Source organism: Theropithecus gelada, chromosome X, assembly GCF_003255815.1.
Source record: "Theropithecus gelada isolate Dixy chromosome X, Tgel_1.0, whole genome shotgun sequence".
NCBI lineage: Eukaryota > Metazoa > Chordata > Mammalia > Primates > Cercopithecidae > Theropithecus > Theropithecus gelada.
In genome coordinates this window covers 121,299,891-121,324,835 of record NC_037689.1, presented here as the reverse complement: position 1 = coordinate 121,324,835, position 24,945 = coordinate 121,299,891, and the positions used below count along the sequence as shown (strand labels likewise).

The 24,945-nt window shown below is 44.8% G+C and overlaps 1 protein-coding gene, 1 non-coding gene and 1 pseudogene across 2 annotated transcripts; 1 reads left to right on the top strand and 2 right to left on the bottom strand.

Moving 5' to 3' along the window:
* Positions 1-5,483: 5,483 nt before the first annotated feature.
* Positions 5,484-6,010, bottom strand: LOC112615260 (annotated as a pseudogene).
* An 11,491-nt stretch (positions 6,011-17,501) lies between these two features.
* LOC112616711 lies at positions 17,502-17,563 on the top strand. Its single transcript, XR_003117741.1, has one exon. It is a non-coding gene; the product is annotated as a U7 small nuclear RNA (small nuclear RNA).
* A 4,007-nt stretch (positions 17,564-21,570) lies between these two features.
* LOC112615700 (histone H3.3-like) lies at positions 21,571-22,121 on the bottom strand. The gene has a single exon (XM_025372549.1). The coding sequence runs from the start codon at positions 22,010-22,012 to the stop codon at positions 21,602-21,604; it is 411 nt and encodes a 136-aa protein (XP_025228334.1). The 5' UTR covers positions 22,013-22,121; the 3' UTR covers positions 21,571-21,601.
* Between the last annotated feature and the right edge of the window lie 2,824 nt (positions 22,122-24,945).

Below are 24,945 nucleotides of genomic sequence, written 5' to 3'. Positions count from 1 at the left end.
TTCTTTTTTTTTTTTTTTTTTTTTGAGACGGAGTCTCACTCTGTCACCCAGGCTGGAGTGCAGTGGCCGGATCTCAGCTCACTGCAAGCTCCGCCTCCCGGGTTCACGCCATTCTCCGGCCTCAGCCTCCTGAGTAGCTGGGACTACAGGCGCCCGCCACCTCGCCCGGCTAGTTTTTTGTATTTCTTAATAGAGACGGGGTTTCACCGTGTTAGCCAGGATGGTCTCGATCTCCTGACCTCGTGATCCGCCCGTCTCGGCCTCCCAAAGTGCTGGGATTACAGGCTTGAGCCACCGCGCCCGGCCTCTTTCTTTCTTTCTTTCTTTCTTTCTCTCTCTGTTTCCTTCTTTCTTTCTTTCTTTCTTTCTTTCTTTCTTTCTTTCTTTCTTTCTTTCTTTCTTTCTTTCTTTCTTTCTTTCTTTCTTTCTCTTTCCTCTTCCCCTTCCTTCCTTCCTTCCTTCCTTCCTTCCTTCCTTCCTTCCTTCCTTCCTTCNNNNCCTTCCTTCCTTCCTTCCTTCCTTCCTTCCTTCCTTCCTTCCTTCCTTCCTTCCTTCCTTCCTTCCTTTCTTCTTTCTTTCTTGACGGAGTTTCACTCTTGTCACCCAGGTTGTAGTGCAATGCCACAATCTCGGCTCACTGCAACCTCCACCTCCCGGGTTCAAGCCATTTTCCTGCCTCAGCCTCCTGAGTAACTGGGATTACAGGCACCTGCCACCACACCTGACTAATTTTTTTGTATTTTTAGTAGAGATGGGGTTTCATCATGTTGACCAGGCTGGTCTCGAACTCCTGACTGCAGGTGATCCACCTGCCTCGCCTCCCAAAGTGCTGGGATTACAGGCGTGAGCCACTGCGCCGGGCCAGCCCTCATTTTTCTTACCTAGGTTTTTACTATTGGTTTCCTAATTTTTTATTTTTTTTAATTAATTTTTTTAAGAGATGGAGGTCTTGCTACATTGCCCAGGCTGGTCTTGAACACCTGGGCTCAGGCTTAAGTGATACTCTGGCCTCAGACTCCCAAAGTGCTGGAATTGCGGGCGTGATCCTCTGTGCCAGGCTGGTTTGCTTGTTTAAAAGATATGCTTTAACTTTCACCTTTTACCTGTGCTTAATCATTGAGCTTATTCTTCTACATTTCTTCTTTGCTCCCATTTTTAATTGTATTTCTACTTTGCCAGAGAACATTCATCAGCACTTATTCTTACATTTGTTTTAGTCTTAGATTTATATAATTGAACATGTTCAATTCTTAAGATCTGTTTTTTTTGGCTAAAATTTTTCAAACATCTTTTAGTTGCATGAAACTTGACTCCTAGTAGAATCCTCAGAAAGAGTCCTTGAATACAAAATTACTTGAGTTCTTGAAAGTTTAAAGATGGAATCTTTGGCTCACACTTTTTTCTTTTGTTTTCTCTGATATGTTTGAGTCTTCTGAAACTCAGACTTTTTAAAAACTTGAGTTTCTTCAAGAGATTTCTTCACTGTTATCTTACTTTCTATAATTCTGTCAAGTACTTTGATGCCAACTGATTTTCTTTTCCTGTAGGTCACTTAAGTGTTTTTTTGTTTATTTTGCCTATAGAGTCAAAGGATTTTTTTTTTCTAATCACTATTGTCTGTTTTACTGAGCTATGTCTCAGAGTCCTTAAGTACACCATGGAATCTTTAAATATGTAGAAGTGGATGTTGCTTTATTTCTAGAAAGTTTTAAGTTATAATTTTAAATATTATAACAGTTCTGTTCCATTGTTTGTTTTGTTTTTGTTTTTGTTTGAGACAGAGTCTTACTTTATTGCCCAGGCCGGAGTGCAGTGGCACGATCTCAGCTCACTGAAACCTCCATCCGTTGGGTTCAAGCGATTGTCCTGCCTCAGCCTCCCAGGTAGCTGGGATTACAGGTAGGCGCCACCACGCCCAGCTAATTTTGTTTTTTTTTTTTTCATTTTTTTTGGTAGAGATGGAGTTTCTCCATGTTGGTCAGGCTGGTCTTGAACTCCTGACCTCAGGTGATCTGCCTGCTTTGGCCTCCCAAAGTGCTGGGGTTACAGGTGTGAGCCACTGTGTCTGGCCATTTGGTTTTTTCTTAAGAGCTTTCAGGCTGGGCTCGGTGACTCACGCCTGTAATCCCATCTCTACTAAAAATACAAAAATTAGGTGGGTGTGGTGGCGTGTGCCTGTAATCCTAGCCACTCGGGAGGGTGAGGCAGGAGAATGGCTTGAACCTGGGAGGTGGAGGTTTCAGTGAGCCGAGATCACGCCACTGCACTCCGGCCTGGTGACCAAGCGAGACTGTCAGTTTGCTCTTTGCCCCTTTAATTTGTTTTGGTTGTCTTGGTTCTTTTTTATTCACATTCTTTCTTTCCCTTTACGGCATTTTTCAATGATACCAATTCTCCCTTGGGCACCTCGTAATTAAGTTTTCTCTTCTGAGATGATTTTGTGTTTTTCTGCAATTTCTTTCCTGAGTTCAGTCAGCACGCCACATGTTCCTGTTGTTTGTTTCTAGTGTGTGTGTGTGTGTGTGTGTGTGTGTGTGTGTGTGTTTTGAGACAAGAGTCTGGCTCTCTCGCCCAGGCTGGAGCACAGTGGCGCAATCTTGGCTCACTGCAGCCTCCACTTCCCAGGCTCAAGCAATTCTCCTGCCTCAGCCTCCTGAGTAGCTGGGATTACAGGTGCACGCCACCACACCTGGCTAATTTTTGTATTTTTAGTAGAGATGGGGTTTTACCATGTTGGCCAGGCTGGTCTAGAACTACGGGGCTCAAATGATCCACCCACCTCAGCATCCCAAAGTGCTAGGATCATAGGTGTGAGCCGCTGTGCCCAGCCTTAAATTTTTGATTCACAGTAGTCTTTCATATCTGTAATTGCGTGTTTAATTATATTTAAGTTTTTCTCTCCTTTACTATGCTTTTTTTTTTTTTGAGGGTATTTATTTTCATCAGCTGAAAAGTTTTGGTTCTTGCTTTTTTACCCCCTTATAGTAACTCTGTGAAGATAATCATTTTCTGATTATTGTAAAGTATCCTGGATTTTCCTGATTCGTTCATAACGTTTTGATTAATTCTATGTGAAGAAAAGGATTCAGATACCTTATTTGGTTTATTGGCTCAAGAGCACCCTCTTCTGTTGATACAATAAAGTATAGTGGCTTTAATAAATGATACTTTTGGAGAGAAGGATCTTTTTTTTTTTTTTTTTTTTTTTTTGAGACGGAGTCTCGCTCTGCCGCCCAGGCTGGAGTACAATGGCCAGATCTCAGCTCACTGCAAGCTCCGCCTCCCGGGTTCACGCCATTCTCCTGCCTCAGCCTCCCGAGTAGCTGGGACTACAGGCGCCCGCCATCTCGCCCGGCTAGTTTTTTGTATTTTTTAGTAGAGACGGGGTTTCACCGTGTTCGCCAGGATGGTCTTGATCTCCTGACCTCGTGATCCACCCGTCTCGGCCTCCCAAAGTGCTGGGATTACAGGCTTGAGCCACCGCGCCCGGCGAGAAGGATCTTTTGATCTTCTGAATGCTATTCCTCCAATGACTACTTCTTCATGTCTTTTTTTTTTTTTTTTTGAGACGGAGTCTCGCTCTGTCGCCCAGGCTGGAGTGCACTGGCCGGATCTCAGCTCACTGCAAGCTCCGCCTCCCGGGTTTACGCCATTCTCCTGCCTCAGCCTCCCGAGTAGCTGGGACTACAGGCGCCCGCCACCTCGCCCGGCTAAGTTTTCGTATTTTTTAGTAGAGACGGGGTTTCACCGTGTCAGCCAGGATGGTCTCGATCTCCTGACCTCGTGATCCGCCCGTCTCGGCCTCCCAAAGTGCTGGGATTACAGGCTTGAGCCACCGCGCCCGGCCTACTTCTTCATGTCTTGCCTTCACAAGACTACTGTCTCTTGTACTGTGCAATTCTTTGGCTCCTTCCTTTTTTTTTTTTTTTCCTAACACATCTTTTTCTTTTTTCTTTTCTTTTTTTTTTTTTTTTTTTTTGAGCTGGAGTCTTGCTCTGTTACCCAGGCTGGAGTACAGTGGCACAATTATGCCTCACTGCAACCTCTGCCTCCCAGGTTCAAGTGATTCTCCTGCCTCAGCCTCCCGAGCAGCTAGGACTACAGGCATGCACCACCAGGCTCAGTTAATTTTTGTATTTTTAGTAGAGACAGGATTTCACCATGTTGTCCAGGCTGGTCTTGAACTCTTGACCTCAGGTGATCCACCCACCTCGGACTCATGAAGTGTTGGGATTACAGGGCCACTATACCCTGCCAACACATCTTTCAAATACCACCCTTCCGGTCGGGCGGAAGGGTCACAATTTCTGCTTCGCATTTCAAATAAATGGAACTATATAATATGTGGTCTTTTGTGAGTGATTCCTTCACTTAGCATAATTTCTTTGAGATTCATCCATGTTGTAACATGTATCAGTACTTCATTCCTTTTTATGGCCAAATAATATTCCATTTAATGGAATAAGTGGAATATTTGGTATAAATATACCACATTTTGTTTATTCATTCATTAGTTGATGGTCATGTAGATTGTTTCCATTTTTTCCAAAGTAGCTAGATTATTTCACATTCTCACCAACAATGTATAAGGGTTCCCATTTCTCCACATTGTCAGCAACACTTGTTATGTCTTTTTTGGGCGAAGAAAATCACCTTATTCTAATTAACTCACAAACAAAACAACAACAAAAAAATCACAACAGCTGGTTTAAGGAGGCCACACAAACATTGGACAAGCCCCAAATTCTATACTATCGTAATGAAATTCTACCAAATAAGAACACTCTTCTATTGCAATTCTGAAGCAAGAAAGTAATGAATGACAGAGGATTGGTTTAACTGATGGTTTTACACTTTATACCTTCACTATTAAATATATATGTGTGTATATATATGTGTGTGTGTATATATATGTGTGTGTATATGTGTGTGTGTGTATATATATATATATATATATATATTTTTTTTTTTTTAGGCTGGAGTGCAGTGGCCTGATCTCTCTCAGCTCACTGCAAGCTCCGCCTCCCGGGTTCACGCCATTCTCCTGCCTCAGCCTCCCGAGTAGCTGGGACTACAGGCGCCCGCCACCTCGCCCGGCTAGTTTTTTGTATTTTTTTAGTAGAGACGGGGTTTCACCGTGTTAGCCAGGATGGTATTTTTTTTTTTTTTGAGACGGAATTTCGCTCTTGTTGCCCAGGCTGGAGTGCAGTGGTGCGATCTCGGTTCACCACAACCTGCAGCTCCTGGGTTCAAGTGATTCTCTTACCTCAATCTCCTGAGTAGCTGGGATTACAGGCATTTGCCACCAAGCTAATTTTTAGTATTTTTTTTTTTTAGTAGAGACAGGGTTTCTCCATGTTGGTTAGGCTGGTCTCGCACTCCCAACCTCAGGTGATCCGCCCGCCTTGGCCTCCCAAAGTGCTGGGATTACAGGCGTGAGCCCCTACGCCCGACTATCAATTATATTTTTACACTAAATTAACTTAGTTATGAGAGCTGATTTTCCATTTCTTCAATTTGAACTTCTTGATTAGATAAATCCATTTGCAAGTCTGCACTGCTTCAACACCTCATGGAAACCCTCACAGAACTTTGTCTCCCTAATTCTGGGCACATTCCAAAAACCATTTTATCTCATACAAGCAAGGTTACTGCTGCTGGGCCGGCTGGGTTCCCTGAGGCTCCTGGTAAGTGATGTCACCACTTGTGGGCTCAGCATCATTTACTCCACTGAAGCTCCCATTGATGGCATGACCCAGTGTGTGCCCCATAGCAGAGTCCACAGCCATGCCTGCTGCAGTGATTGCCACCTGGGCCATCAGACCTTGCTGCCGGGGAGTGCAGCAGCAGGAGAGCCAGCTGCAGAGGGTGGGGCTGATGCTGGTGACTGACCTGCTGGTGCTGGACTGGGTGTAGTTCTTATCTGAGGTGCTCAGCTGGCCAGAGGGGCCACGTGGGGGGTGCAGCTTCAGCTTCCACGTGACGTTGCGAATGTGGAGCGGCTCAGCATCTAGACTTGTGAAACTCTATCTTTTTAAAATTATAGCTATTCTTCTGCATGTAAAATGGTATCTCGTGATTTTGGTTTGCATTTCCTTAATGATTAGTGATGTTAAACACCTTTATTTTATTTATTTATTTATTTTTGAGATGGAGTTTTGCTCTGTCACCCAGGCTGGAGTGCAATGGCTCAATCTCGGCTCACTGCAACCTCGGCCTCCCAAGTTCAAGCGATTCTCCTGCCTCAAGTAGCTGGGATTACAGGCGCCCGCCACCATGCCAGGCTAATTTTTGTAGTTTTTGGTAGAGACGGGGTATTGCCATGTTGGCCAGGCTGGTTTCAAACTCCTGACCTCAGGTGATCTGCCCGCCTCGGCCTCCCAAAGTGCTGGGATTACAGGTGTGAGCAACCGTGCCCAGCCTTATTTTTTGTTTTTATATGGAGAGAGGGTCTCACTATGTTGCCCAGGCTGGTCATGAACTCCTGGGCTCAAGATATCCTCCCACCTTGGCAGCCCAAAGTGCTGGGATTATAGGTGTGAGTCACCACATCTGGCCCTGAACATCTTTAGATGTCTTTATCGGCCATTTGTATATCTTCTTTGAAGAAATGTCTACTTAAGCCCTTTGCCGCCCAGCCCCCCGCCAACTTTTTTTTTTTTTTTTTTTGAGTAGGAGTCTCACTCTGTCCCCCAGGCTGGAGTGCAATGGGGCGATCTCAGCTTACTGCAACCTCTGCCTCCCAGGTTCAAGCAATTCTCCTGCCTCAGCCTCCTGAGTAGCTGGGATTACAGGTACCCGCCACCACGTCCAGCTAAGTTTTGTATTTTTAGTAGAGACAGGGTTTCACCATGTTGGCCAGGCTGGTCTCGAACTCCTGACCTCGTGATCTGCCCACCTCAGCCTTCCAAAGTGTTGGGATTTCATGCGTGAGCCACCGCACCTGGTCCCTGGTTATCTTTAGTTATGTGTTGGATATCCTATTTGAATTATCATTATTATTATTATTTTTTGAGATGGAGTCTTGCTCTTGTCACCCAGGCTGGAGTGCAGTGGCGCGATCTTGACTCACTGCAACTGCGTCTCCTGGGTTCAAGCGATTCTCCTGCCTCAGCTTCCCGAATAGCTGGGATTACAGGTGCCTGCCACCACGCCCAACTAATTTTTGTATTTTTCGTAGAGATGGGGTTTCACCATGTTGGCCCAGCTGGTCTCAAACTCCTGACCTCCAGTGACCCACCTGCCTTGGCCTTCCAAAGTGCTGGGATTACAGGCATAAGCTTCTGTGCCCGGCCCTGAAGAATTATTTATAGAAATAATTTGAGACTTGGAATAATATTGTCTTTTCCCAGAAAGGATTTTTTTTTTTTTGTTCCTTACCAAGTGCCTGGGGCACTAATAGTATGGGAAAACTATGGGATTACCTTATTCCAAGTTTAAATCTTGATATTTTGTGGGCCATTCAAATGATAAATCTGGTCTATGGAGGTCATGAAGGCGAATTTACTTCTGGTTCGTTCTTACTCCTAGGGTGTAGCTATCTAGTTTCCAAACCCAAAGCAAGGAACAGTACCCCTTAGATTCCACCTTTTGCCCCCAGCCCCATAAACCAACAAATGAGCAGCTCAGCTTCTCACATACCTCTTTGGAATGGTCAAACACCTTAAGGTTAAAAGCTATCCCTGCATGCTATGCTAACCTCTCTGGGTTCCTGGCCTCTCTCAAAGCTTGCCTTAGTCATGACTCACCATCTGAAAGCATTAATGATCTGGAAACAAAGCTTGAGGATTTTTCTGTTTCCATATTCCAGAGCGTAGTCCTTTGAGTTCTCTCTGCACAAGAGTGTAATTTGCGCTAGGAGTCCCCTTTGGCTGGTGCACAGCTTCAGCTGCTTTCTTCAGTTCCCAGTGTCCACCCCAAAGCACTGCTTGCCTATCAGTTGTTTCCTGGGGTAGGCAAATGACCCCTAGGGCAAAGACTACGACAGAATCCTAGTTGAGTGTGTGTGTGTGTGTGTGTGTGTGAGAGAGAGACACACACACACACACACACACACACACACACACACACACAGATATTACCCAGAGTCCAGGGTCTACTTTCCTGGCAGCTGCAGGTCACTAACTCATTGCCTCGTGTGTCCCTCACACTTAAGGAACACCTCTTGTTTGGTAAATGCCTCTGGATGGAAGAGGCCCTGGCTCACTTCTTTCTGTTCTGAGCACAAATTACCCTCCTCACCACCCTGGCCCAAGCTACCATCATATGTATCTCCTGGATTTAACTGAGTTCCCAACTTCCACCTTTGCCATTCTATTCTCCTCATAGAGGTGACAGTGATCCTTTAAAAGAATAAATCAGACATGTCGCTTCTTAGTTTAAAACCTCCCAGTGCCTTTTAAACCCACTCAGAATAAAATCCAAAATCGTTCCCATGACCTACAAGGACTTATATATAACCTGGTCCCTGGTTAGCACTCAGATCTTATCACCTGTACTTCAGTCATACTAGCTTCCTGCTGTTCCTCAAACAAGCCAGTTACGTTTGAGCCTTAGGGCTTTGTACTTACTGCCTGCAATGCTCTTTACCTTGATATCCTCATGGCTGATTCATTCACCTCCTTTAAGTTTCTGCTAAAGTTTTACCTATCAGAAAGGCCTTCCCTGATCAGCCTATGTAAAATAGCATTCCTTTCCTTTTATTCTTTATGCTCTTACCCAGGTTTATTTTCCTTATAACACTTGTCACCAATTGTCATATTATATTTGTTTTTAATTTAATTTTGTTTTTTTTGAGACAGAGTCTCACTCTGTTGCTCAGGCTGGAGTGCAGTGGTGCGATCTCGGCTGACTGCAACCTCTGCCTCCTGGGTTCAAGTGATTCTCCTGCTTCAGCCTCCTGAGTAGCTGGGACTACAGGCGTGCACCACCATGCCCGGCTAATTTTTGTATTTTTAGTAGAAACGGGGTTTCACTATGTTGGTCAGGCTGGTCTCAAACTCCTAGCCTCGTGATCTGCCCGCCTCGGCCTCCCAAAGTCCTAGGATTATAGGCATGAGCCACCGTGCCTGGCTATTTGTTTTTAAAAATGTTGTCTCCCTCCCCAGCTAGATTGTAAACTCCATGAAAACAGGGATATATTCTTGTATGTTCAGCATACAAGAATAAACAGTGCCTTGCACATTATAGGTGACTCATAAATACGATATTAATGAAGAAATTGTGTAACACCTATACAAAGGAGACTAAAATTAATCCAGAGGGACAGCAAAGGATTGAATTTTGCAAAAGTAGTAATTATTCCCAAATTAATTTATAAATTTATCACCATTCTGATTTTAAAACTCCACAGTACTTTTTGGATAGCTGACAAAATCATCTTAAAGATTCATCTGAGTGGAAATATGCAAGAATGTCTAGGAATTTGTAAAAATAAGTTTGAGAAAAATCCAGCTCTACTAGATATTAAAACTTATTGTAAGGTGACAATTTTATTTTATTTATTTTTTTCAGATGTTTCTGAAAACAAGCTTATTTAAATAAGGGTTTAAATACATTATGGCTGGGGGTGGTGACTCTCACCTGTAACCCCAGCACTTTGGAGTGCTGAGGTGGGAGGCTCATTTGAACCCAGGAGTTTCAGACCAGCCCGAGCCACATAGCGAGACCTCATCTAGAAATAAATAAATGAACAAACAAGCGAAGAACACACAACATTAAAATCAAAGGGAAAAAAACCCCAAAAACCAGTTTGTTACTGCACATGGCATTGGGCAGCTGCTGCTAATTTAAGTTGAAAGCTCTATAGCTAGCTAGCTACATGACTAATCAGTTTTGAGGTTTGTTCTCCTGTCAAAAGTTTAAGTCTGATGGGAGGTTGGCCTCACATTCCGTTGTTTGGACATCCCTTAGCTAGGATATGTCTGGTCAAAAAGATCTTTGTGGGCCGGGTGCAGTGGCTCACGCCTGGAATCCCAGCACTTTGGGAGGCCGAGGCGGGCGGATCACGAGGTCAGGAGCTCGAGACCATCCTGGCTAACACAGTGAAACCCCGTCTCTACTAAAAATACAAAAAAAATTGCGGGCCGTGGTGGCCGGCACCTGTAGTCCCAGCTACTCGGGAGGCTGAGGCAGGAGAATGGCAGCAACCCGGGAGGCGGAGCTTGCAGTGAGCCGAGATCGTGCCACTGCAGTCAGCCTGGGCGACAGAGCGAGACTCCGTCTCAAAACAAATAAATAAATAAAAATAAATAAATAAAAAATCTTTGTGGCAAGCCAGATATCCTGTTACCTCACCAAAAAAAGGTTGGAGACATCAGGGGATCTTTCTTTTACCACCAAAGGCTCCCTCTAGTGGTACTGCTGCTGTTGCTCTCAGCAGGTGGTGACATTCTCTTAGGGCAGGGAACTGCAGAGAGGGAGCTGAGGAGCTTCCGGTCAGACACAGCCTAGTCGTCTGTGATCTTAGGACTCTGGGCTTGGGTGAAACATCACGTTATTGCTTTGTTTCAGGCTTGATACTACCAGGTGCCTACTCCTTGACGTCTGTTTAAATGAGGAACTTCAAGAATAGACAATTTCACGCGCGTCCGTGTGAAGAGACCACCTAACAGGCTTTGTGCGAGCAATAGAGCAATAAAGCTTTTTAATCACCTGGGTGCTGGCGGGCTGAGTCCGAAAAGAGAGTCAGCGAAGGGAGATAGGGGTGGGGCCGTTTTATGGGATTTGGGTAGGTAGTGGAAAATTACAGTCAAAGGGGGTTGTTCGCTGGCGGGCAGGGGCCGGGGACACAAGGTACTCAGTAGGGGGACCTTTTTTTTTTTTTTTTATTTTTGAGACGGAGTCTCGCTCTGTCGCCCAGGCTGGAGTGCAGTGGCGCGATCTCGGCTCACTGCAAGCTCCGCGTCCCGAGTTCACGCCATTCTCCTGCCTCAGCCTCCCAAGTAGCTGGGACTATAGGCGCCCACCACCACGCCCGGCTACTTTTTTGTATTTTTAGTAGAGACGGGGTTTCACCGTGTTGGCCAGGATGGTCTCGATCTCCTGACCTCGTGATCCGCCCGCCTCGGCCTCCCAAAATGCTGGGATTACAGGCGTGAGCCACCGCGCCCGGCCTGTAGGGGAGCTTTTGAGACAGGATGAGCCAGGAGAAGGAATTTCACAAGGTAAGGTAAGGAGAAGGTAAGGTAAGGTAAGGAGAAGGTAAGGTAAGGAGAAGGAATTTCACAAGGTAAGGTAAGGATCACCTGAGGTTAAGAGTTTGAGACCAGCATGGCCAACATGGTGAAACTTCGTTTCTAATAAAAATACAAACATTTGCCAGGAGTGGTGGCAGGTGCCTGCAATCCCAGCTACTTGGGAGGCTGAGGCAGGATAATTGCTTGAACCCAGGAGGCAGAGGTTTCAGTGAGCCAAGATCATGCCACTGCACTCCAGCCTGGGTAACACAGTAAAAACTCCTTCTCAAAAAAAAAAAAAATTTTTTTTAATTAAAAGATTAGGCGGTTATGGTGGTGCATGCCTATAGTTCCAGCTACTCTGAAGACTGAGGCAGGAGGATTGCTTGAGCCCAGGAGTTCGAGGCTACAGCGAGTTATGATCACACCGCTGCACTCCAGCCTGGCTTACAGAGAGACTATCTCTTAACTGCAACAGCAACAACAACAACAAGCAAAAAAAAAAAAAAAAAAAAAAAAGCAGGTGAGAGGTTTCTAAGCATGACAAAAGCCAAGAAGTTTTTTGTTTGTTTGTTTGTTTTTGAGATGGGGTCTTTCTCTGTCTCCAGGCTGGAGTGCGATGGTGCGATCATTGCTCACTGCAGCCTCGGCCTTTTGGGCTCAAGCTATTCACCCAACTCAGCCTCCTGAGTAGCAGCGACTACACTTCAGGTGGGCACCACCATGCCCGGCTTTTTTTTTTTTAATTTTTAATTTTGTAGAGACAGGGTTTCCCTACTTTGCCCAGGCAAGTCTTGAACTCCAGGGCTCAAGTGATCTTCCTGCCTCAGCCTACCAAATTACTGGGATTTCAGGCATGAGCCACCATTCCCGACCCCAAGAAGCTTTGAAGGAAAAAAAGATGTAAATTCAACTACACTAAAAAAAAAAAAAAATCTTGCACAGCATAAGGCAGCACAAATAAATATTTTAAAAAACAAATTGTGAATAAATACTTGCACTACAGGCCAGGCGCGGTGGCTCACGCCTGTAATCCCAGCACTTTGGGAGGCCGAGGTGGGCAGATCACGAGTTCAGGAGATCAAGACCATCCTGGCTAACACGGTGAAACCCCATCTCTACTAACAATACAAAAAAGCAGCTGGGCGTGGTGGCGGGCGCCTATAGTCCCAGCTACTCGGGAGGCTGAGGCAGGAGAATGGCGTGAACTCGGGAGGCGGAGTTTGAGTGAGCAGAGATCAGGCCACTGCACTCCAGCATGGGCAACAGAGCAAGACTCCATCTCAAAAAAAAAAAAAAAAAATTTGCACTACATATGAGAGAGAAAATCTTATTTACTTAATACAAAAAAATTTCTTACAAATCAATGACCAATGACACATTAGAAAAATAGACAACGGTTATGAGAATATACATATACAGATGGCTAATGTATGAAAGACACTGAACCTCATTAATAACCAAATAAATGCTAATCAAAATATTTCTTTTTTTTTTTTTTTTGAGACAGAGTCTCGCTCTGTCGCCCAGGCTGGAGTGCAGTGGCCAGATCTCAGCTCACTGCAAGCTCCGCCTCCCGGGTTTACGCCATTCTCCTGCCTCAGCCTCCCGAGTAGCTGGGACTACAGGCGCCCGCCACCTCGCCCGGCTAGTTTTTTTTGTATTTTTTTAGTAGAGACGGGGTTTCACCGGGTTAGCCAGGATGGTCTCGATCTCCTGACCTCGTGATTCGCCCGTCTCCGCCTCCCAAAGTGCTGGGATTACAGGCTTGAGCCACCGCGCCCGGCCCCTCTAATCAAAATATTTCATTTGATCTGTCAGATTAGTAAAGATTTGAAATATTGACAGTTTCCAGGGTTGGCTTGAATATTGATAAATAGCCATTCTTTTAACACTGTCTGTAGGATTATACATTGGGTTAATATTTTGATGCCATTTTATCAATATCTATAAACATTTTAAAGGTATAGACCTATTTTTTTTTTTTTTTGAGACGGAGTCTCGCTCTGTCATCCATGGTGGAGTGCAGTGGCGCAATCTTGGCTCACTACAACCTCCGCCTCCTGGGTTCAACCAATTCTCCTGCCTCAGCCCCCCGAGTAGTTGGGACTACAGGCGCATGCCACCATTCTCGGCTAATTTTTTGTATTTTCAGTAGAGACCGGGTTTCACCATGCTAGCCAGGCTAGTCTTGAACTCCTGACCTTGTGATCCGCCCTCCCCGGCCTCCCAAAGTGCTGGGATTACAGGCGTGAGCGACTACGTAGGGTCGGTATAGATCTTTTGATCTAGCAACTACACTTTGGTGAATATATCTTGTAGAAATACTTAAAAACGGATACATAGTAATGATCATTGTAGAATTATTTGTAACGATGAATACTTGAAGGAAGAAGCCCTAAATATAGGGCACTGGTTAAATATATATATATATATTTTTTTTTTTTTTGAGACGGAGTCTCGCTGTGTCTCCCAGGCTGGAGTGCAGTGGCCTGATCTCGGCTCACTGCAAACTCCGCCTCCCGGGTTCACGCCATTCTCCCGCCTCAGCCTCTCAAGTAGCTGGGACTACAGGCGCCCGCCACCACGCCCGGCTAGTTTTTTGTATTTTTAGTAGAGACGGGGTTTCACCATGTTAGCCAGGATAGTCTCGATCTCCTGACCTCGTGATCCACCCGCCTCGGCCTCCCAAAGTGCTGGGATTACAGGCTTGAGCCACCGCGCCCGGCCTGGTTAAATAATTTATAGTAATCCATGTAGTACAAATGACAAAACCATTAAGAAAATTAATAAACTATTTTTTTTGAACACTTTTAGGTCTACGAGGAAAATTGAGTGGCCACAACTTTCTCTTGGTATTGTAGGGATAAAAACCTTCTTCTTCGCTAATGCTTTCTCATGGAGTGCTAAATGTTGATATGAATATAAGTCATGGTTGTATCAGAGATTGGCTCCTAGTAAATTTTTTTTTTTTTTTTAGAAATTCTTTTTTTTTTTTTTTGAGACAGAGTCTCCCTCTGTCGCCCAGGCTGGAGTGCAGTGGCCAGATCTCAGCTCACTGCAAGCTCCGCCTCCTGGGTTCACGCCATTCTCCTGCCTCAGCCTCCTGAGTAGCTGGGACTACAGGCGCCCGCCACCGCGCCCGGCTAGTTTTTTGTATTTTTTTAGTAGAGACGGGGTTTCACCGTGTTAGCCAGGATGGTCTCGATCTCCTGACCTCGTGATCCACCCGTCTCGGCCTCCCAAAGTGCTGGGATTACAGGCTTGAGCCACCGCGCCCGGCCTGGCTCCTAGTAAATTAAGTGATGGTATGATGGCCTTGATTTAAAAAGGTGCTTTTACTTGATGTGGTGACAGTTGGTATGGGTTTTATTCTGGTGCTATGAGTAGGGATCTCAGTAGTACTACCTTATGGTTTTCTTGAGTAATCAAAAGAGTGGTGATGTAATTCCTCATTTTTTTTGTTTTTTTTTTAGATGGAGTTTCGCTCTTGTTGCCCAGGATGGAGTGCAATGGCATGGTCTTGGCTCACCGCAACCCCCACCTCCCAGGTTCAAGTGATCCTTCTGCCTCAGCTTCCCAAGTAACTGGGATTACAGCCACCACCCCCGGCTAATTTTTGTGTTTTTAGTAGAGACAGGGTTTTACCATGTTGGCCAGGCTAGTCTCGAACTCCTGACCTCAAGTGATCTGCCTGCCTTGGCCTCCCAAATTGCTTGTATTAAGCCCGGCCATAATTCTTCATCTTATTGCAGCCTTTTTACTGGTGGCATGGGTACAGGTTCAGCTCTAAATGTTGGTTGTATTGCATTGTGGTTAAAAATGTAGCTCTGGTTTGGACTGCATTTTTTTTTTTTTTTTTTTTTTTTTTTTTGAGACGGAGTCTCGCTCTGTCGCCCAGGCTGGAGTGCAGTGGCCGGATCTCAGCTCACTGCAAGCTCCGCCTCCCGGGTTTACGCCATTCTCCTGCCTCAGCCTCCTGAGTAGCTGGGACTACAGGCGCCCGCCACTTCGCCCGGCTATTTTTTTGTATTTTTTAGTAGAGACGGGGTTTCACCATGTTAGCCAGGATGGTCTCGATCTCCTGACCTTGTGATCCGCCCGTCTCGGCCTCCCAAAGTGCTGGGATTACAGGCTTGAGCCACCGTGCCCGGCCTGGACTGCATTTTTGACTGCAATGTACGCTGGAACTGAGTAGCTTGCCTTCTGGAATTTGCTGCCATCCTCACCACTCATACAGTGAATACTTATGCCGTTATACTTGGTCCCTTCCTTCACATACTTACCTGCTTGACCCTAGTCTTTGAGTTTGCCACCCCTGCTTCAAGTATTTCAGTTTAGTCATTAAGAGGTTGGGCCAGGCGTGATGGCTCATGTCTGTAATCCCAGCACTTTGGGAGGCTGAGGCAGGTGGATCACTTGAGGCCAGGAGTTCGAGACCAGACTGGTCAAAATGGCAAAACCCCGTCTCTACCAAAAATACAAAAATTAGCCGGGTGTGACAGCACATTTGACTCACTCTGTTTATTCTACCCTCAACAGGGACTGTGCAGATATGCTGCAGTGACCACTCTGTAACAATGCAACCCCATCAAACTCATGCCTGCTTTCTCTAACCCCACAATTGGAAGGGAACTCTGATTTGATAGCATCCTGGGCCCCAGCGAATGACTCATTGCATAGGTCTTCTCTGTTTCTCACTCCCCTCTCACTGGTTTGACAATCTGCTTGTTGGCACCCTTCTTCTCTCTGGGATCTATGAGTAATAAACTCCTTTTGTTTTTCATGTGTTTTTGTTGTGTTGTCTTCTCTGTACCTCACCTGACTGACACACACAGACCTAATTTTACTCCCAGTGAAAGCTCTCCTAAAGAGTGGCTATCTTGGCAGGAATAAACTGAACACAAGTCAGGTAAGAACCTCAAGGGCAGTTGACAGTATAAACAAGTTTCCTATGAGAGGGACACCTGACCATGGGTCAGATACCTAGGTATTAGTCCATCTGATAGGATAAAGAAGTATCCTGTGAAAGGCACAGTGTAAATATCCGCAAAGAATCCCCTGGAACCTGATCAGGGCAGGGCTAGAGTTTATACTTCCTCTGCAGAGAAAGATCTCAAGATCAAACTAAAGAGAAATACAACATAATTTTTAGGTCTTGGAAAACCAATAGCAATGCTATTCCTACTTTCTTTCATTCTTCTCTTTGAAATTAGCTTGGCAAGGCCGGGCGCGGTGGCTCAAGCCTGTAATCCCAGCACTTTGGGAGGCCGAGACGGGGGGATCACGAGGTCAGGAGATCGAGACCATCCTGGCTAACCCGGTGAAACCCCGTCTCTACTAAAAAAATACAAAAAAAACTAGCCGGGCGAGGTGGCGGGCGCCTGTAGTCCCAGCTACTGGGGAGGCTGAGGCAGGAGAATGGCGTAATCCCGGGAGGCGGAGCTTGCAGTGAGCTGAGATCCGGCCACTGCACTCCAGCCTGGGCGACAGAGCGAGACTCCGTCTCAAAAAAAAAAAAAAAAAAAAAAAAAAAAGAAATTAGCTTGGCTGCAATGTTTCTATAGTATGGAAGGTTAAACAAGGAAATAGTATCCTCAAGTTCTGGGATGATAAAAGCTTGAATAAATGTTCCTGATACACTCTTCCTCCTGAATCCTGCTGGAGAGTAACTCAACAGTCAGGATAGGTAGCATGATGGAGCCTAAAATCTGTATTTAAGGCTATATTTCTTTTAGTATTTTCTAGTGGGGATGGAGAGTAGATTTGAGTAGCATCCAGCCTATGACTGCATAAGGCAGTGATGTTAGCATGTGACCATTTCTGCCCAATGTGGGACACTTCATTTTATTTTTTAAATTTATTCTAAATTAAATTAAATTAATTAATTTATGTTTTGTGACAGGGTCTCACTCTATCACCCAGGCTGGAGTTCAGTGGCACGATCTCGGCCCACTGCAGCCTCTACCTCCTAGGTTCAAGTGATCCTCCCATCTCAGCCTCCTGAGTAGCTGAAACTACAGGCATGCACCACCACACCTGGCTAATTTTTGTATTTTTTGATGGAGATGGGGTTTTGCCATGTTGGCCAGGCTGGTCTCAAACTCCTGACCTCAAGTGATCCACCCACCTCAGCTTCCCAAAGTGCTGGGATTACAGGCGTGAGCCACCACGCCTGGCCAGTGAGACACTTCAAATAGACAATTTTGGCTCTGGAGTTCCCCTCCTGAATTGGCTGAGACTGATCTGCTTAGTGCCAGGAGAGAGTCAAGGAGTAGTGGTAAGGGCAGGGTATCTCTCTTAAAACCTTGGTGGGGGGGGGGGGTGTGTTACAGCTCTTTTAGAATTTGTCTAGCAGGCTTTCCAGTAAACACCGGAAAGCCCTCAATGAATTAAAAAAAAAAAAAAAAAAGAAAGAAAGAAATCTGGAACAAAGACTGATTCTGCTGTATGAAGCCTGTTCTATGAAGGTTCAACCTGCTCACCTGCCTTCCTGAAGACCTAAGGGACCTGACCGATTCACATGACCATGATGGAACTTGAGGAAAATGATTTTGCTGGCCTGAATTACTTTCAGCTCCTATGATTGGAAGAGATTGCCACGTATGCTCAGGGAGGCTTGGGGCAAAGAGGCTTCCTTCCTATGTCTCAGCAAAGGCATTATATCTCTTCATCTAGTTTACTTCTCACATACAACAGCAAAAACTACTTAGTCTTCCACCATTCACTGGTTTACCACTGTTCAGGAGACCCTAATCTGACCTAACTGCTAATAAGTCAAAACCATGAGCAGGTAAGGAGAAATGACCCCTTTGAGGACATTTGTTAACCAGAGGGAGGAAGACTAACTCACACAACTAGACAGATGGCTTCTATTGATGCAGAATCACAGGAAGAGTCAGAGAGAATTAGTAAATGATTAAACAAGTTAATATTTGTAAAATGTTTAGAACAGTGCTTCGCGTATTTTATATACATGTGTATCAAATGATAAAGTGTAACAAGTAATGAAAGCTCTCAAGGATGTGCAATTAGAGCACAATAAAAAGACATTCTAGAACTGGAAAACTTGATTTCAGAATTTAAAAAAATTAGTGCACAAACTGGAAAAGAGGATGATCCTTAACTGAGAACCAAATTAGTAATCTGTAAGATCAAGCGGAATAAATAGCTTTCAACAGAGAACAAAAATGTAAAGAAATAGAAATCATTGAGGATTAAGAAACTCAGGAGATCTGTTGTGAAAATGATAGGAGTCCAGAAGGACAAAGTGAATATAAGGAAGCGAAAACCTAACTAGATAAATAATAGAAGAAAATTTCCCTGAGATGAAGAAAGATTTGGGTTTGCAGATTAAAAGTGTTCACTGAGTCATATGAATGATAATCAAAAAAGACACACATCAAAATTTATCCTTGTGAAATCCTTGAATTCCAAGTATAAAGAGAAACCCTTGTTAAGTTTCCAAACAGAAAGAACACATTCTGGCTTCCAGCTGGCTTTGGCCACTGGGAGGCACTGGTAAAAGGCTGAAGACTGGGAACAAGGAGAAGCTTGGATATTTCCGTAGACCTTCCTCTCTGTGTTGGGTAATACGTCTGGTACTGGTTGCAGCTCCTCTGTAACCCCAGATCCTACCAGACAGGCTTGCACTGGATAACCCTGATTCATGGGCTCTGGTAACACCACTTTCTTCCCCTCCCTTCTTTCCTTTCCTTTCCTCTCCTTCTTTCCTTCCTTCCTTCCTTCCTTCCTTTCCTCTTTTTTTTTTTTTTTTTGACAGAGTCTCGCTCCCAGGCTGGAGTGCAGTGGCGCGATCTCAGCTCACTGCAAACTCTGCCCCACACCGTTCACGCCATTCTCCTGCCTCAGCCTCTTGAGTAGCTGTGACTACAGGTGCCTGCCACCACACCTGACTACTTTTTTGTATTTTTAGTAGAGACAGGGTTTCACCATGTTGACCAGGATGGTCTCGATCTCCTGACCTCGTGATCTGCCTACCTCGGCCTCCCAAAGTGCTCGGATTACAGGTGTGAGCCACTGCGCCAAGTCTTGTCTTGTCTTTTGTTTTCTCTTCTTTCTTTCTTTCTTTTTTTTTTTCCAGGGTTTCACTCTGTCACCCAGGCTGGAGTGCTGTGGCGCGATCACAGGTCACTGCAGCCTCAACATGTCCAGGCTCAGGTGATCCTCCTGCCTCAGCCTCCCAAGTAGCCAGGACTACAGGTGTGCACCACCATGCCTGGCTAGTTTTTTTTGTATTTTAAAAATCTACAACACAGAAAGGTACAAAACCGTGGAATACCATCTGCAGAAAATTGGGAGAAAAGAACTGTTAATTAAAAATCCTGTATCTTGCTCATATTCTGTCTCTGGCTCTTCCTGAGTGATTACGCTGATGCAGAGGGCCCCCTGGCAAGGAACTGAGGCCTTTAGTCCAACAGCCAGCAAGAAGCTGCATCCTTCCAGCAACCATTTGAGTTATTTTGGAAGTGCATCCTGTCACAGTGAGCCTTGAGATAAGACTGCAGCCCCAGCTGACACCTTGATTGCAGCCTGTGAAAGACCCTAAATGGACACCTTGATAGCAATCTTATAAGAGAACCTGAAGCAGAAGACCCAATTAGGTCAGGCCTAGAGTCCTGACCTACAGAAACTGTGAGGTTATAAATGTGTTGCTTAAGCCATCAAGCTTTATTAGAAAAAAGTGGAATTCAAGATCAAATGCATTAAACAAGACAAACAGGGGGCATAAATGGTTCAATCCTTGTTGAAGTGATGAATCACAAACTTTTATGTACTAAATTATTATAGCAGCTTAATATTTACAGCAAACTCTCAGAAACCCAAGAATATTTTGATAGAAAACCACCACCATAATGGGAGATTATAATATATCTCCTTCAGAACTTGAATGATCAAGTAGATGAAAAATAAGCTAGAGAATAGATGATTGAATAATGTGACAAACAAGTTCAACATATAATCATATATATGTATATTTCCACACACATTTTAAAATGTAAACTATTTTGTTTTCCAGCTCTTGGGAACTTGGAAAAAATTTTTTCAATGTAAATTATGTTCTAATGTCCATCGACTGTGTGCTTCATCACAGAGGAAAACGTCATGAATTTAAAGAAGCAGCGATTTGTAGAGGCTACACCTTCTCATTATAATCCACTAAAATTTAAAATAAATAATAGAAGATGGTCAAAATATCTTTACTACTTAGAAACTGAGGAACAGTCCCCTAGATACCCCTAGATCATGGCTGGGTACAATGGCTCGTGCCTGTACTCCCAGTGCTTTGGGAAGCCAAGGTGTGAGGATTGCTTGAGACCAGGAGTTTGATACCAGTCTGGGCAACATAGCGTGACTCCTGTCTCTACAAAAATTTTGTTCAAGATCGAAGCCTGGGCAACATAGTGAGAGCCCATCGCCAAAAAAAAGCCATGAAATAGAAGAATAAAATAGCCAGGCATGGTGGTGCATTCCTGTAGTCCCACGTACTTTATTTTTTAATTTAATTTTATCTTATTTATTTATTATTATTATTATTTTGAGATGGAGTCTTTTTTTTAATATAGTTTAATGTATTTTAATAGCAAACTTACAGGAACAGCACAGAAGACAGACAACATTAAAAACATGTACTTGTATGTAGGACAACTCCGAAAAGTATAGTGAATGGATGGAATCTACTGTATGATAAAAATGCTACAAACACCATTTAGTTGCCGTCAATAAGAAATTTACTTGTTTTTTTTTTTTTTTTTTTTTTTTTTTGAGACGGAGTCTCGCTCTGTCGCCCAGGCTGGAGTACAGTGGCCGGATCTCAGCTCACTGCAAGCTCCGCCTCCCGGGTTTATGCCATTCTCCTGCCTCAGCCTCCCGAGTAGCTGGGACTACAGGCGCCCGCCACCTCGCCCGGCTAGTTTTTTGTATTTTTTAGTAGAGACGGGGTTTCTCCGTGTTAGCCAGGATGGTCTCGATCTCCTGACCTCGTGATCCCCCCGTCTCGGCCTCCCAAAGTGCTGGGATTACAGGCTTGAGCCACCGCGCCCGGCCGAAATTTACTTGTTTTTAAAAAAATCCAAATGCTGGCATTGTCCAGAAAAATTTAACAGGTTTATTTATAATTATTATAAAGTTGAACCGCTGAAACTTGTTCACTGAAACATTTTAACTTGCATTAATGCTTTACGCCTCTGCATTTATATTAAAAATTCACACACAAATGAAAATGGAAAAACTGCCAATACCTGATTTCTGTCCCCTATTTTTCCACTCGCAATCATATACTTAAGTACCTTTTGACCCCATGGAAAAAAAATATCTAACGTTCAGAACTACCAATAACAGCAAGAAGATTTTTTTTTTTTTTTTTTTTTTTAGAATGAAATGTTTCCCATCATAGTGGATTCTTAAGCACATTCTCCACGTATGTGGCGTGCTAGCTGGATGTCTTTTGGCATAATTGTTACACGTTTGGCATGGATAGCACACAGGTTGGTGTCTTCAAAAAGGCCAACCAGATAGGCCTCACTTGCCTCCTGCAAAGCACCGATAGCTGCGCTCTGGAAGCGCAGATCTGTTTTAAAGCCCTGAGCAATTTCTCGCACCAGACGCTGGAAGGGAAGTTTGCGAATCAGAAGTTCAGTGGACTTCTGATAACGTCTAATTTCACGGAGCGCCACAGTACCAGGCCTGTAACGATGAGGTTTCTTCACCCCTCCAGTAGAGGGCGCACTCTTGCGAGCGGCTTTTGTAGCCAGTTGCTTCCTGGGTGCTTTACCACCGGTCGATTTGCGGGCAGTCTGCTTTGTACGAGCCATGGTACAGAGACCTCCTTACTTACCTCCCTTCTCCTTCGGCTGGAGCTCGGCGAGCGAGAGGCGGCGCTGGCGTTAGAGAGCGACGGAGGCGCGGCGGCGGCTGCGAACACAGTTCGAGACCGAGTCTTGCTCTTTCGCCCAGGCTAGAGTGCAGTGGTGCGATCTCGGCTCACTGCAAGCTCTGCCTCCTGGATTCACGCCATTCTCCTGCCTCAGCCTCTTGAGTAGCTGGGGCTACAGTCACCTGCCACCACACCTGGCTACTTTGTTGTATTTTTAGTAGAGACGAGGTTTCACCCTGTTTGCCAGGATAGTCTCGATCTCCTGACCTCGTGATCCATCCGTCTCGGCCTCCCAAAGTGCTGGGATTACAGGCTTGAGCCACCAAGCCCGGCCGAGAAGTTATAAATTTTGTAGGAAGTAACAAAAAGGTAAATGCTTTGTAACAAAACCTATGGGATCATCTAAGGCTCTATTTAGAAGAAAATGTGTATCTTTACATCAGGAATCGCAAATGTGTCCAGGGCCTATGTAGGTGATGTAGAGGTAGGAAGTGGTTAGATGTAAAAATAGGGAGAGGAAGGGCCTATGGAGAATTGGAGAGTACATGACTGCCCTAAAAGCATTCAAATCCAGCGGTTTGCAATACTCCACTACAAATGCTCTTATTACTAAAAGTGGAAAATATGTACACTGAGTAGTATACTATAAGCACAGTTGCAAAGCCACAAAATTATCCAAAAGAAAATACAAATAGGGAATTAATGAAAGAAAAAGCTCAAATGCATGAACTAGAAATTCGTCACAGGTTGGGTTGTCAGGGAAACAGATACCAGGGAGTTAAGGGTACAAAAGGTTTATAGAGAAGTAATATCCATGAAAAAAAAAAGGTCAGGGGGTGTTGTACGACTGCAATGTAGACCTGAGAAAGTCTCTGTCAGTCCACTGGGGAGCTCTGGAGCAAAGATTGTCCCTCAGATGAGTTCTGCATTGAGCAGAAAAGGCTATATCCCAATACCTCCTTTTGCTCCATCGTTAGCCATGGGCATCCTGAGGATGATCTCAGCTTAAAACCTGAGGTGGTCTGACCTTGGAGCTACTAACAGCTGATGGCAGTAACAGCTAACCACACTCCTTGCAGCTGGACAGTGAGAGCCTTCATGAAGTGGGATCTCAGTAAGCCTCTCTGTTTCTGCCACAAAAATAAACAAAAATGCATAAAGCCAAAACCCAAAAGTTGGCTTTTAAAAAAAGTCAATTCAGGCCGGCGCGGTGGCTCATGCCTGTAATCCCAGCACTTTGGGAGGCCGAGGCAGGCGCATCACTAGGTCAGGAGATCGAGACCATCCTGGCGAACACGGTGAAACCCCGTCTCTACTAAAAATACAAAAAAATTAGCCGGGCGTGGTGGCGGGCGCCTGTAGTCCCAGTTACTCAGGAGGCTGAGTCAGGAGAATGGCGTGAACCCCGGGGGAGCGGAGCTTGCAGTGAGCGGACATCACAGCCACCGCACTCCAGCCTGGGCGGCAAAGGGAGACTCTGTCTCAAAAAAATAAAATAAAATAAAATAAAAATAATAAATAAATAAGGCCGGGCGCGGTGGCTCAAGCCTGTAATCCCAGCACTTTGGGAGGCCGAGACGGGCGGATCACGAGGTCAGGAGATCGAGACCATCCTGGTTAATACGGTGAAACCCCGTCTCTACTAAAAAGTACAAAAAACTAGCTGGGCGAGGTGGCGGGCGCCTGTAGTCCCAGCTACTTGGGAGGCTGAGGCAGGAGAATGGCGTGAACCCGGGAGGTGGAGCTTGCAGTGAGCTGAGATCCGGCCACTGCACTCCAGCCTGGGCGACAGAGCGAGACTCCGTCTCAAAAAAAAAAATAAAAAAATAAAATAAATAAATAAATAAATAAATAAATAAATAAAACATAAAAAAAGTAAATTCAACCTATTAATGCTTCCACCATTTTGTGTCTCTGTGCAATCTGCAAAATTGTTCAAGTGGAATTCATGTGCACAAATTTTCAAAGAGTGGACATTCATTAAATTATATTAGGCAAAAAGCAAGTAGCATTTAAAGGGCTGCCTGCCATGGTGGGAACTGTAAATCAACATATTTTCATGTTGGCCTTTCTTCCACTGCCCTAAACGAGGAAGAAATTTGTAATCAATTCAAATTTTAAAAGGACTACTCCTACTAGAAAACAAGAGAACTTTCTATTAGTTTGAGGTTTCAGTGTCCCCCAAGATCAAAAACAGTATTTTGGGAAGGGCAGGACTGGGCTGGGTTGGGACCGTGGACAGAATATGTGTACATGCAGTGGCATCCCTGAGGATCCAGAGCTTCAGTGCTCCAGCTGCCCAACTTATTGGGCTTTCCCGCCAATTTCTACACTGGGCTGAGTGGGCATAATTCAAGCAGGAAAAGGTCATAGTTGTCTTAATATTCTGGAGCTCCATGAGAGCATTTACTGACATCCAATGGGATATATTTCACATATTGTAGTATTGTATTTCTTTAACTGCTAAAATATATGTGGTCCAGTTGCTCTGTAGTACTTACTCTTACATGTTTTATCTAGATTAGATTGTAGATAGTCAATATATTTCTTTTCTTTTTCTTTCTTTTTTTTTTTTTTTTTTTTTGAGACGGAGTCTTGCTCTGTCGACCGGGCTGGAGTGCAGTGGCCGAATCTCAGCTCACTGCAAGCTCCGCCTCCCAGGTTTACGCCATTCTCCTGCCTCAGCCTCCCGAGTAGCTGGGACTACAGGCGCCCGCCACCTCGCCCGGCTAGTTTTTTGTATTTTTTTAGTAGAGACGGGGTTTCACCGTGTTAGCCAGGATGGTCTCGATCTCCTGACCTCGTGATCCGCCCGTCTCGGCCTCCCAAAGTGCTGGGATTATAGGCTTGAGCCACCGCGCCCGGCCTTTT